Source organism: Podarcis vaucheri (assembly GCF_965113315.1).
Source record: "Podarcis vaucheri genome assembly, chromosome: 5".
NCBI lineage: Eukaryota > Metazoa > Chordata > Lepidosauria > Squamata > Lacertidae > Podarcis > Podarcis vaucheri.
Genome location: NC_138763.1, coordinates 69,275,049 through 69,288,258, shown reverse-complemented (window position 1 = coordinate 69,288,258; position 13,210 = coordinate 69,275,049). Strand labels below are relative to the sequence as shown.

The following is a 13,210-nucleotide window of genomic DNA, read 5'->3' as shown; positions in this document are numbered from 1 at the left end:
AGAGTAGTATTGGAGACATACTTTGTGTTCTTGGATGTTTGCTTCACTGAGACATGATTCAGGCAGCCACATAAAGGTTTCTGGCCATGTAGGATTGGGTAATGGCAACATGGGGCCCTAAAATATCAGTGGCTTAAAGCCCAAGAACATAGAGGTAGTTCTACATTATCATATGTTTTATGTGCATTTATATTAGGGGTGTGCATGTCCAACGTTCAGGAGACTGCGATCTACTCCCACAATAAAGAAACTGGCAGTGATCTAGCTTTTTGGGGAGGGGGGCAGGAGTCAGGATCCTGCGGTCGACCGTGATCGACCAAGGATCCCCCCCCCCAAGATCGACCTGTAGATCATGATCAAACTGTTGGATATCCTAGAACTATAAGATTCAGTTCAGACCCCAATTTAGCACATCAGAAAACAGTCCAAAGCACTTGGGAGGTTGCCCAGTTCAACTTGGGGTCTAAGTCCTGATCTACTTTGGCAAAGCAAGCAAACAAACAAACAAGGCTTTTTCTCCCCTCCTCACCCACTGCAATTTACTGTTGGGACATCTTTAAAAAGCTATAACTTTTCTCCCTTTTGGTAGAAGTAGATGGAAGTTGCAGGCATACTAGCCCCTCAGGAACAGATTAAGCCTGCCAAATAAGTCCAGGGGTATTACAGTGGGTACCTTGGATGTTATTGTGTGTGTTTTTAAATGAAATGTCTATAACTTCCCCCTCCCAGCAGAATTGCATAAAATTTGTAGGCATAGTAGCCCTTCCTTGTAAGATGAAGCCTGCCAAATTTCAGAAGTATAGCTGCTTTGTTTTTCTGACAAGGGCGGCATTTACTGTTTTGTGGTTGACGATTCTTTCCTAATCTAGTGTTTTGTGGGCAATTGGCCCCTCTCCCAGCAATGCTGTTTAATATACCTTAGTCTTTCCTTTATACAAAGGCTAGCATTGCTAGCTTCACTTTTATCAGACGCTTGTCTGTAGTTGGGGAGAGGGGTCATATGGCTATGGGACGTTGACACTTTTAAACACAAACCAAGCCAAAACCTATATAACCTTCCCAATTCCTAAGCATGGCTGAAGAAGTGGGCCACAGGATCACAAGCTCCTCTTCTCCGGCCTCTTCCCTTTCTGACATAAATTCACCTCACCCTCTCCCTTGCCACCGAAAACTTTGGATATCAGTTCCCACCTTAGCCATGCCTAATACTTACCAGGATTTGAAATTAACCAATAAAAAAAGATGGGGACCATTTCATCAGCACTAGCCCCCCCCCCCTTTGTTAGCCTACACATGGTGTTGTTTGTTTCAGCTGACAACCCACACAGCCTGGTTGCACATATGGATTACTTTTACAACAGTCTGTATTTTGGAAGATGCATCGCAGGGCAAAAAACAGCAGAAACAGAAGCACATTCCATCTATGCTTCGGTCCACTGCCACTTCTCTTTCATCTTGACAATTCGGTGATTAGGTCCTGATTGATTGCATGTCTATGCAAACAGTGTTAGTAGATCGGTTTTCATTATTTGGAACACTTGGTTAAAGATGCCATATCTTCAAGAGATAATTGCCGATGAATTGAGTTAATCTAACGACAGTGACTGCAATCCAGAATGTCCCATTAGGCCATTTGTCAGCACTTCTGCACATGTGGTAAATGGGCACACTCCCCCCCCCCCCGTTTGAAACTCTTCACGCTGTGTCAAAGGCTGTTCCTGAAGTTCATCCAAGTTTTGCAAGCAGTTTATTGAATGATGCGGAGGCTGGAAAGTTATCAAACATGCTTTAAAATGTCTGAATCATTTTTTTTAAGCAGGTGGCAACTAAAGGTTGATGGAAGGCATACCTTGGGAGAAGGGAGTTCCGACCTGGGTTGTCATTACTGAAAAAGCCATCTCCTTTGTCATAAGAAATGTCACCTGTGATAGAGGTGATGCTTCAAAAAGGTCATTGGTAAATGATTATTTGTATGTGGCAGGCTGATCTGGAAGGAGATTTTCCTTCAACTAATATGCTAGCTGGGACTGATGGTACTTGTACTCCAAATCTCAGGAAGGTCCCAGTGTACAAATCAGAATCTGAAATCCTGGTTTGATACCAGTTTGTTCTTGCTAGTTAGAGTTCAAACAAACCACAGTTCCCAGAGTTTAGATATAGTGGAGAAATATTGTTTGAGACTAGAAGTGCAAACTTCTGATTTATTCTTCTCAACTACAAAAGAAGAGGAGAGAGGAGGCTTGCCAGAGCTCATTCACCTAATCAGAGACCATGGGCTGTACACAGCACCCCTGAGCCACCCTATGGCTATAATCTAATGGTCTTCAATCAGGCTAGTCCACCCTGGGACAACCCAAGGACCGCCCAGCCCTCCACAGATACAGTTCTAAATTAATTTGGTGATGGGGCTAATGCTTAATTAAGGTTTTTTAAAAAAATAAACAAGTAAACATACAGCTGGCAGTGGGGCAGAGAAAGGAGACATGTCTCCTCCCCATTATAGGGGGGGGAATCAATTCAGGAGGGTGTTCCATTACAAGAGGCGTCTTTCCCACCCCCACCCCCTTCTCACCCAAACATTTCCCTTCATAGATGTGAACAAGAAGCCTATGATGAAGCTTTAGAACGATTTGGTATCTTTAAGCACCTTTAAAACATGCCTCAGTTTAGCTATAAATTTGCACCCGAAAGATAATGCCGCTCCTTATTTTGACAGTTGAGGTGAAGTCTGACACAGAGGACATATAATATTTCTCAACATTAATTCATAAAAGAATTGTGAAAACATCTGCGTATTTATGTCTGCCACATAAACAAAAGAAAATATATAATGCTATTAAGATCAACTGTAGTCCTTTCTCTTTTCTGACAGGCGTATCACTTCCCTTGAGGTGTCATATCTTCCCTTAATGAAGTGACAAAAATATTTACCTTCAGGACAAATTATAGGAATAACAAGCTCCCTTCCCTTGTGTTAAAAAGGACTTGTGCTTGTTATGTCATTCGCTGAGCTTAGGGTTGCTCTGGTGGTCCCGAAACAGATAAACATTATTTATTTATTTTTACTAACGTTTAAAGATGTATTAGAAAACACATGAGAAAAACAAATTGCAGACAAAATACATGATAATTTTTTTAATAAATTGATTATTTATTTGTGTTCAATATTTCTTTTACTATAGTGGACAGTAGTCTTCATGTCAGTCTTTTAAACAATTTTGAAACAAATGTTTCGAACAGATTTTATATCTGTATATGGTTTTAATTGTATTAGTGTTTAATTATTTTCACATAATTCCCCCCCCCCCTGTGTTTTTAGTGGTTCTTGTTTTTATGTGTAAGCTGCCTTGGGTTCCGTCAGGGGAAAAGTGGGGTCATCATCATCATCTTCTAGCTTGCTAACATTAATACACCATTCATTTCCCCCTCATAATGATAGTGTATGCAATAAAAACATCAAACCTGTTTGTTTCCTTAATAGTGGTGTACCATAACTTTTTTTAAAAAATCTGTGCGAGTCAAACGGATGCTCTAGCCAAAACCCTTTATATCCTATTAATTTAAACGGGAGGGATTTAAGTGCACTGAACAAAATACCCCACTGAATATGAAGCAGACCCATTGAAAGGAATGGACCGAAATTAATCAGGGCCGTTAATTTTAATGACTCTACCCTGAGTTCATTGAAGATGGCCCAAAAATTATTCTGCTTTCCCCCACATCCTGAATGCTGCTTTTGTGAGTCTGAATGAGAGTTGGGGAACCTCAGGCCTTAGAAGTGTGATGATGCCTTTTCCTTGCCTGCATGGAGGATGAAGTGTGTGTTTGTGTGCTTGAAATATAGCCTACTACTCACATCCATTGTTCTGTCCACTTTCCCCTCTGGCCCCAACCACCACTGAAGTGCATTCTCCAGAAGGTTGTCCACAAGGGAATGCAGCTCTTGGGCTGAAACAGGTTCTCCACCCCTAGCCTAAATTTCACTTGAAGCCATGAAGCTACTAAAAATTAATTTCTGATATTACAAATGCAGAAAGCAGTCAAACTGATTATCATAATGCCCATGAGATTAGTTTCTGTATTGATTACAGAGGCCGCAGCGAGTGCTTCTCAGTATACATGATTGTCTCAGTAATTTCTCTGCCTTCTTTCTCCCCCTTCTTTTTTGAACCTCTCAGGCAAATGATAAAGATACGGGCAACTACAGTGCTATGCAGTACAGACTCATCATCCCTCCAATCAAGGATGGCAAGGAAGGTTTTGTGATCGAACCTTATACGGGGCTGATCAAAACTGCTATGCTCTTCAAAAACATGCGGCGATCGTATTTCAAGTTTCAGGTCATTGCTACAGACAACTATGGAAAGGGGCTGAGCAATAAATCAGATGTACTTGTAAGTATGCATTTGGGGGCTTATTCTTGCTGCAAAGTTTATTATAGACGACATTGTGCTACAGGCATTCACCCTCCTTGTAGTTTTTTTGTTATTCTGATTTCATATGATGAGGATACAACAGCTAGTGTTGTCAGGCCTTCCTAAGTAGCCCATCAGTGGGTCTTTAAATCTCCTATTCCTGTTGCCTGCCTGGGACTGAAGGGGACTGACTTCCACAAATCTGCTTATCAGGTTGCCAAAGACTAGTGCCCTAACGAATCTTGTGTACAGCACCCACCAGCGTAAAAGTTCCCTGTCCAAAGTTTGTTTGCGAGTTGTGGAGGATTGCATTCAACTTTGAAAACACTTGACCTGAGGCCTTCCTCTCCCTTTTTCCCCAATTCTCTGTAAAGCATTGAGAAGTCTTGGGCAGTCTAGTAGGGTCTCTGTCCTCAAGCGCAGAGGAAACGTGTGCCCAGTCACTTCTTTCAACTTTCAAAGACAACTCGCCAACATTACCCACAAGGGGTTAGAGCAGAAGCAAGAATCATAGAGTGTGAAGGTCACTGCTTTGTGGTAGTTTCATTGTGCATCCAGCCATGGCAAAAGGGAGCAACTGAGTCATGCAAAGATGTCATTTCACTCATCTTCATTCCACTCACTGGCAAGCTGGATCCAGCCTTGAGATTTTGAATCTGATATTTCACTGTTTGAGACGTGTCCAAGGATGAAGCTGGTGGCACAAAGTACTATGTTGGTCAGACTCAAATTGCAGCACTCAGAGGAAGCACTCAAGGAGAAGGGGAGCATAGCCCCTGCTACTTAGTTCAGAACTATTTTGCATCAAATAATCTCATATCACTTGGGCTTTCTGGCAGGCAGAAGCTCCTCTTGTTTTCTCCAAAGCTTCCACTTCTGCCAAAGAACATGAGATAACCAGCTTCCTCCCACACCAAGCTTTCTGCATCCCTATTCAGGAATAGGGAAAGGTGAAGTGGCTATTGGGAAACACCAAGACCATCACCTCTCCCCCAGTGCAGCGCCGTCCGGGATGATTCATCACTCTTGTGTCCCATCGTGCTGATGTGACCCATATCCAAGGACATGAGTACACAACACTAGCAGAGTCCAAACAGAAGCTGAGCCTTGAGGTGTGACATCTAAGCCTAATTTATTATGTACAAAATCAAACATAACAGAACAAAGAAAACATGGCTCCCCTCTCTCTTTCTTCCACGGAGAGAAGGGAAAAAACAAAAGCAATACAGAACAGTGTATCTGAACTTCCGTTCCCCATGACATCCAATACTGTGGAATGTAAACACAGACATGTGACAACAATCACACATCTGCAGCATGGAGGAATGAAATTCCCAACAGTGGCAACCATAAATAATCAAACCTTGTGGACCCCTGTTCCTTCAATTTTGCAGATCTAAGCAGCATTTATTCCTTATTACAAACCTGCTGGTGCAAATGGGAGTATGTAGAGCGCAAGTGTTTATTATTTGCTTTAAAGAACAAATTGAAATAGAAGGCACGGTCATCCAGTGTTAAGAAATGTCTTTAGGATTTATTCTGCAATACAGTAGATGATACTACTTCTGATTACCAAAGCCACTACTATGGCTTCCATTATTGCACTATCTCAGTGGAGGGGTACCTGGCTACTGAATGGAAAGTTGTATTCTTAAATCTATAAAGACTTAGATAATACCATCTCTTAAAAACAAACAAACTAGAGTTGTCCTTTTTAAAACACTGCATGTTGAGAATGACTAATACACCAACACTTAACTGCTTTAGAGTTTCATTTAGTAGATTACACTGAAGTTTGCATTTGAGTTTAATAGCTTTCGGATGATTTGCACATGTATCTGCATGTAATTATCTAGTACCTCTGCATATCATTTGTAGTATTACCTTTTTATCAAACTCTTGTGCCAGGTATGTGGTACTTATGAAGTTCGCTCAGTGTGCAGAAGGGGAAGCAACTGATTTTCAAGCAGAAGGGCCATAGCTGAGTGGTAAAACTCATGATTAGAATGCAGAAGATTCCAGGTTTGATCCCCAGCATCTCCAAGTAGGGCTGTAAAGACATATGCCTGAAATCCTGAAGAGCAACTGTCTGTGTCAAATCATAGAGTTTGAAGGGGCCTTGTTAGCCAATCAGCAGCTCAGCAGCTCAGTGTAGGAAATCCAGAGCTAGAACATTCTCAACAGTTCTTCTCCCAGCCTTCTCCCAGTGCATTTACCATGAAGCTCTGAATGGGGATTCTAACCCCATCACCTTGAAGGTTAGAATCCTCCCCACATTCAGAAACACTGCAGGTTCCTTATCCAAGGAGGGATTTTTACTGAATTCAGCTAAAGTTCATTGCCCCTGCATCCCCATCACAGCTGAGCCACTGACTTTATTTTGAATGCCTGAAAGTTTATAGTTCCCTAAGATGTGCACATGTATGGTATGTATGTATGTTTGGAAACACATTGTTTCTACCCTTTTCATGCTTATGTACATAACCATGACTGACAGATGGAACTTCCTGTATTGTAGATTATATGCTTTACACTATATTTGTATGCAAAACTGATTGATTTATCACTGAATGGACATTTGTTGGTAGTACTGTAGGCCCTTTATGATTTGTCTGCCGTGCCATAATACTGTTTACCCTTAACTGCCCTGGCTAGTTTGCGAACACTAGAGGAGAGAATTCTCTCATATTTCTTTTCTCAGTTCAGCAACTTGATTGCTTCCCTTTCACATACAGGCTAGCAGAGAAAAACAAGGCTCTGTGTGATAGAGGAAGAGAGAAGTTTGCCCTGCTTGCTTGGAGTTTTCTCTGCTTGTCCATTTGAAAAAATCATTCAAGCTGTTTTCCTTCCCTCCTGTCATCTTTGAAACCAGCGCTGTACCACTTTTGATAAGGAAAGAAAAAAACTACACACAGCTTGATCGCTTTTTCAATGTACATGTGGCTAAACTCTCACTATGCTTGCTTTGTCTCACATATAGGGGACAAAATATGAGCTGAGATTTCCTATCACTGTTTGCCTTGCTGTTAACAGGTTGCCTTTGCTGTTCTGAGAAATAGAGCTCGAGGGGAGACAGTTACTAGTTTTGTCTCCAAAAAGAAAGAAAAAAGCACTATCTTTGATACCTTTGTGCTTCAGAACCTTTACGTGTTACCCAGTCAGCTTCTCAGGTGCAATTTGGAGACTTAATTTCCATATACGGTGGTACCTCGTTTTATGTACTTAATCCGTTCCAGAGGTCCGTTCGTAACCGGAAACTGCTCCTAACATGAGGCGCGCTTTCTCTAATGGTGCCTCCCGCTGCTGCTGCTCCGCTGGAGTGCAACTTCCACTCGCATTCTGGGGCAAAGGTTGCAACAAGGGGCATCTACGTCCGGGTTAGTGGAGCGCGTAACCTGCAGCATTCGTAAGGGGGATGGTACGTAACACGAGGTACCACTGTAAGTGGGCACAGTGTTGCAAATAGGATGGCCATGTGCCCTTCTTTATAAATGACAGTCCACGTTTTGTTGAAAGCGACCTTGCCCAGTCAACAGTCTTGCCCACTGTGGTGAGAGGTGTATTGTATTTCTATTCACATTATGGTAACTAAATTTGAAGCTATACGTATTAATTAGCATATGTATCCCCCCCCCAATTCTGTTTCTTCTCAGCTTTTTCTTTAGTGATACATTTCCTCTCAGTGTTTCTGCATCCCTGCTCCATATCAATGCTCCTTACAGGTGCAGGTGGAGAATCTCACCTTGCTCCTGTTCTCATTCTGAGACAATGTATGTTTTGCAAGCTCAAGTGTATCTTTCTTTTCTCTTTCCAGGTCTCTGTAGTCAACCAGTTGGACATGCAAGTCATTGTCTCCAATGTCCCTCCTACTCTTGTGGAACAAAGCAAGGATCAGCTTATAGGGTAATGAAATGTGTTCATTGTCTAAGCATCTTATAGAGTCAAACCCTGGAAAGTACCAGTGGTTAAAATGTTACTGTTCAATATTTCCTGAAACATCAGTGCAATAGGCAATATAAAGCTTAGAAAGAAGGGAGAAACCGAGGGAGAAGATCTAAGGCACAACAGTTTGAGTTTCACTTTTGCTATTTGGTGTGCTCTTGAATGCCTCACTGACATTTCATTTGTTTTGGTCCGTCCATTTCAGCTTGCCAGGTGGAACAATCTCTCCTCTCTCCCGCCCCTCCCCACTGTTCTATGGGTTTCCCCAGTTCTCCATCCTCCAAGCCAATTTTGAACCCCCAGGGAGAACACTATGAACTGCCCTGAGACCCCCTGGGTATAGGGCGGTATATAAATTCCATAAACAAATAAAACACCGGGGGAGGAGAGAGGGCAGAACGCCCCCCAGCACTAGCAGAAGGCCATTCTACTAGCAGGACTCATAAGTTGATTCTGACCCTTGGTACAGATTTTGTTTTTAAATCATTGCCATTTAATGAGGAAACAGTATGAAATGGACTTATGAATAAGCACGTGCAAATTTGACATGAATGAGAAATAGATTGAGCCATCCATCCCTTCTTGGAAGGGAATCAGAAAAGGTAGCAAGTACACCAGGAAATTCCAAATATACCCTCACCTTGCTGACCCTGCGAAACAAATCCCACAATCCAGTCTTTTCAGTCAATTAATTACATTTATATAAATGTGGTTATTATCAAAATCTCTCAATACATTTTTTTTGAAGCACTGAAGGCAATGTAAGATTACCGTACTTAAAATTTTCTTCTTTAACAAAAATAGCACTCCTTGTTAAAAACCATCTTCCATTTTTATTCTTTCCCTATTATAGTAGCACATCAGAACAAAATGAACCTCAAACAAATTAAAGAAATGTGCTCTTAACCCACAGTTCCCACGTATTAAAATTGATCCTCAGTGATAAATAAAGTGCAGATTTTTTTATTAATGCACTGATTAAACCAACAACAACTTGTAGCCCTACTTAAAGGTATTAGAATTTTATGATTTATTTCTATGCCAATAATTATTTTATTCATTCTTCAACAAAGCAACAATAAATTAGACCACAAGGAGACCAATTGCCTCTGGTTAACATCTCTGATGAAATCAAGGAGACTACTCTTTAGCTTATTTACTATAAAAGCACTGGTGATCATTTCCCATTTCAATGCAGATATGATGTTTTGGCTGTGAGACCAAAGATCATTTAATTTTAGAAAGTATCTCATTCTGGCTATTGTTCTGTTACTATAACAGGATGCACACAATAGTCCTTCCCATCTTCTCCACAATCCATCTTTTAACAGCTTACTATTTTAAAATGTTTATTCATAAAAAAATTGAGTTGTTTGACAGTGCCGGATTACCAAGTGGGCAGAGTAGGCACTGGCCTATGGGCCCCATGTTTTCTAGGGGCCCCGCAACAACGGATCAAAATAATATTGTGTAATAAAATGGGGTCATTAAAATTGTTGGTTGGTAAAATCAAAAGCGTATTATGAGACATGGGAGTAGCCAGTCATATGCGGAGATATCTGTGCTGCTTATCACGAATTTGTGCTGCTTATCACAAGAGAGCCCACCTATTTGGAACGCTCACCTAGCACTCCAGGAAGAAAGCACAACAGCAACACAGGTGTGGTGTTAGCAGCTTTAAGTGTTGTGCTTTCAGTACTCAGGAATTAACATGTCCCTCAGCAAGGGAAATGCAAAGGTGACAGAATATATGGAGACTGTGTGTACAACAAATGAGTAACAGAAATTCATCCATCGCTCACAAAACTGTAATGCCCATGGTCTCAGCACAGTGGGCCTAATCCAAGCATACACAACTGAAATAGCAAGTTGTTAGCAGATTGACTCATGCTTAATTTACATGTGCACACATATCTTAACATAAGTGTTCACAGAAGCACAACGATGGGGATCTTTCATCTGGAGACAGTGGTTTCATTCTGGTGGTTATTGCACCATGTCACTGCTGCTTGAGAAATGTCAATACCTGCCTTGCCTGCTTGGAGGAGTTAGCAAGAGTCCATAAAGATCTAATTACATGTGTTTAAATGTTTGTGTACAAAAAATGGCAGATAATTAATAAAATGGCCTTGCGGCTTGAGATGTAACTACAAAATTTGAAAACATCAATATGTTATTTTAACTAAGAAAAGGGTACATGTTTATGCACACTTGCTCCTAAACTATGCATTTTTATATATAGAATCATAGAATCATAGAGTTGGAAGTGACCACAAGGGCCATCGAGTCCAACCCCCTGCCAAGCAGGAAACACCATCAGAGCACTCCTGACATATGGTTGTCAAGCCTCTGCTTAAAGACCTCCAAAGAAAGACACTCCACCACACTCCTTGGCAGCAAATTCCACTGTCGAACAGCTCTTACTGTCAGGAAGTTCTTCCTAATGTTTAGGTGGAATCTTCTTTCTTGTAGTTTGGATCCATTGCTCCGTGTCCGCTTCTCTGGAGCAGCAGAAAACAACCTTTCTCCCTCCTCTATGTGACATCCTTTTATATATTTGAACATGGCTATCATATCACCCCTTAACCTCCTCTTCTCCAGGCTAAACATGCCCAGCTCCCTTAGCCGTTCCTCATAAGGCATCGTTTCCAGGCCTTTGACCATTTTGGTTGCCCTCCTCTGGACACGTTCCAGTTTGTCAGTGTCCTTCTTGAACTGTGGCGCCCAGAACTGGGCACCTTCACCTTCATGGTTGCCGAACTGTGTTGGAAAGTTAGGAGAAGTATTTTGCTACACATATTGTTTTGAGAACTGCAAATTAGGTAACCAAAATGAATTCCTCTCCATCCCAACCAAAGGGGTGAATTAGAAGTGGAGTACAAAATGGCTCAGTTACCCCACGTGGCTCAAAAGTTCACCAGAATTAAATTTACGTTTGCAGCTATGTTTGCAGAAGCCTGTAGATATGTTAGTGTCTTCATCTTGGCTGTTCGGGCTAATGTAAATATTGCTGGCAACTCAGAAATCCATTTTTGTGTTTGTGCCTGGGCATTTATAAGCAAGAAATATTTTCCCAATTATGGACTGACCTTCCTCCCCCTTCCCTCTGCATTACTTCTAAAGGTATGTTTATAACAAAAAATGAAAATACACAATTTCAACATTTGGGAGTTAAAATTAGGTATTATGGCTGCCTGTGACTTTTACAATGAGCTATGGTGCTGTATCCTATGACATTTCATAAGGCTTTACAATATCTATTTTGGAATGAAGAATTAATATCTTCAAATCCTTATCTGACATACGTATGCTCAGCCTTTGATCCTCCACTGGGATTCCTGGATTCTAGACAGCATGGTGAAGATCTTGAAGAAAATCTCAATATACAGTGATAGGGCTTTGTTGGGTCTATTATAATAATCTCTCTGTAAATTTCAGTTTTCAGTGCAGTGTGTGGGGGGGAATCAGTATAATGAAACATTAATACTTCCATTTGTCTTTTCATTTTGGAAAAATGAATTAATAGCTGTAGCTCTTTTGGAGGAAGAGTCTGTACTTTTAACTGTATCGTTAAGATCAGGATCCTTGTGCCAAATTTTGTGGACCCCACATTCACATCCAATGGTGCAGCAGAATTCAATGCATGAATTGAAATGACAGTACAGCACATATGTGCCAAATTTTTAAGGGGCTGGTATCCCTTAGGCCTCCCCGTCCTGCCTGGTAATTTTCTTATGGGAGCCCAGTCCCCTTAATACTTTCCCCCGCCTGCCTGCCTTTCCACCTCCCTCTCTCCTTCCCTCACTTTGCTGCCTCTGTTTCTGGCTTGTCTCCAGGAGGAACAAGAGGGATGCAGCAGTAGCCATGGGCATAGGCAGGTTTACGGCATGTGCATGTCCTGGTTCCACATCCCTCTTTCTCCTGCTCACTCTTTTGCTCCATACCTGTGGCTTGGTATTGAGCAGCCCTGAAGGAGAGCATGGCCAGGCAGGTGAGCCAGTGGAGATGGCGTCCTCCAATGGCAGGGACAGTGGCCCCTTTGGGGGACATCCCCCAAACTACTACAGCCTGAGCATTGATGAGCACACCTGGCCAGCGGGCAGCAGCACGCATTGGAGAGGTGGGAGCATGGTTGGGGGAAGGCAGCTGACCGAGGGAAGGAGAGAGAAAGGAAGGCAGCCACCACCAACCGCCTGTACTCACTGCACTGAACTGGGCATGCGCCGATGTGACCCCTGCCTGAGAAGTAGTGCAGCACAATAAGGAGGCAGCAGCAGGTGGCAAGGCAAGATAGTGGGGGGCAGGGCAGGGCAAGATGGGCCTGCCCCCCAGCGTTTTGTTCAAGAAGGCCAGTTTAGCTGACAGCCATTTTTTTTCAACCTGTTGCTGCTACTCTGGCATACTGCATGGTCAGCCTCTCCCAACCTGTTAGTTGCAGGAAGAGTTAAAGCTGTTTGTGTTGTTGCTGGCAAATTCCACAAGTATGAGTAGCAATAATGTGGGTTGTCGAATTAAAGGAGGGAGATGTTGAAGGAAGGAACTTGGTGTGGTGCTGGGGGACCTGTGATGTGGAGGTACGTGAGAGAGCACTGTGGGGTGTAGAGAGGAAAGGGGGTGGCTAAGAAAATGAACTGGAGGTGAAAGAGAAAAAGAAAAAGAGGTTTAACAGAATACAGGTGTTCAGTAGTTTTAAAGAAAGAGGACATGATATGTGCTATAGGCAGAAAAAAGTGGTTAATCTATGCAAGTGAAGAATGAAAAAGGAAGCTTGACAAATGACTGTTGAAAAGAAAGCAACAAGTTAAAACGGTAACAGAAATCACCTCCTGCAGTTAATGTAGCTACGTGGACCT

The 13,210-nt window shown here is 42.1% G+C and overlaps 1 protein-coding gene across 12 annotated transcripts in view; it reads left to right on the top strand.

Moving 5' to 3' along the window:
* PCDH15 (protocadherin related 15) overlaps nucleotides 1-13,210 on the top strand; it is a 659,401-nt gene that overhangs the window by 598,414 nt on the left and 47,777 nt on the right. For all 12 annotated transcript variants that reach the window (XM_082222007.1, XM_082222006.1, XM_082222001.1 and 9 more), the window contains 2 exons: nucleotides 4,179-4,394; nucleotides 8,230-8,318. In XM_082222007.1, coding sequence (XP_082078133.1) covers nucleotides 4,179-4,394; nucleotides 8,230-8,318 — 305 coding nt within the window. The remainder of the gene's footprint in view (nucleotides 1-4,178; nucleotides 4,395-8,229; nucleotides 8,319-13,210) is intronic.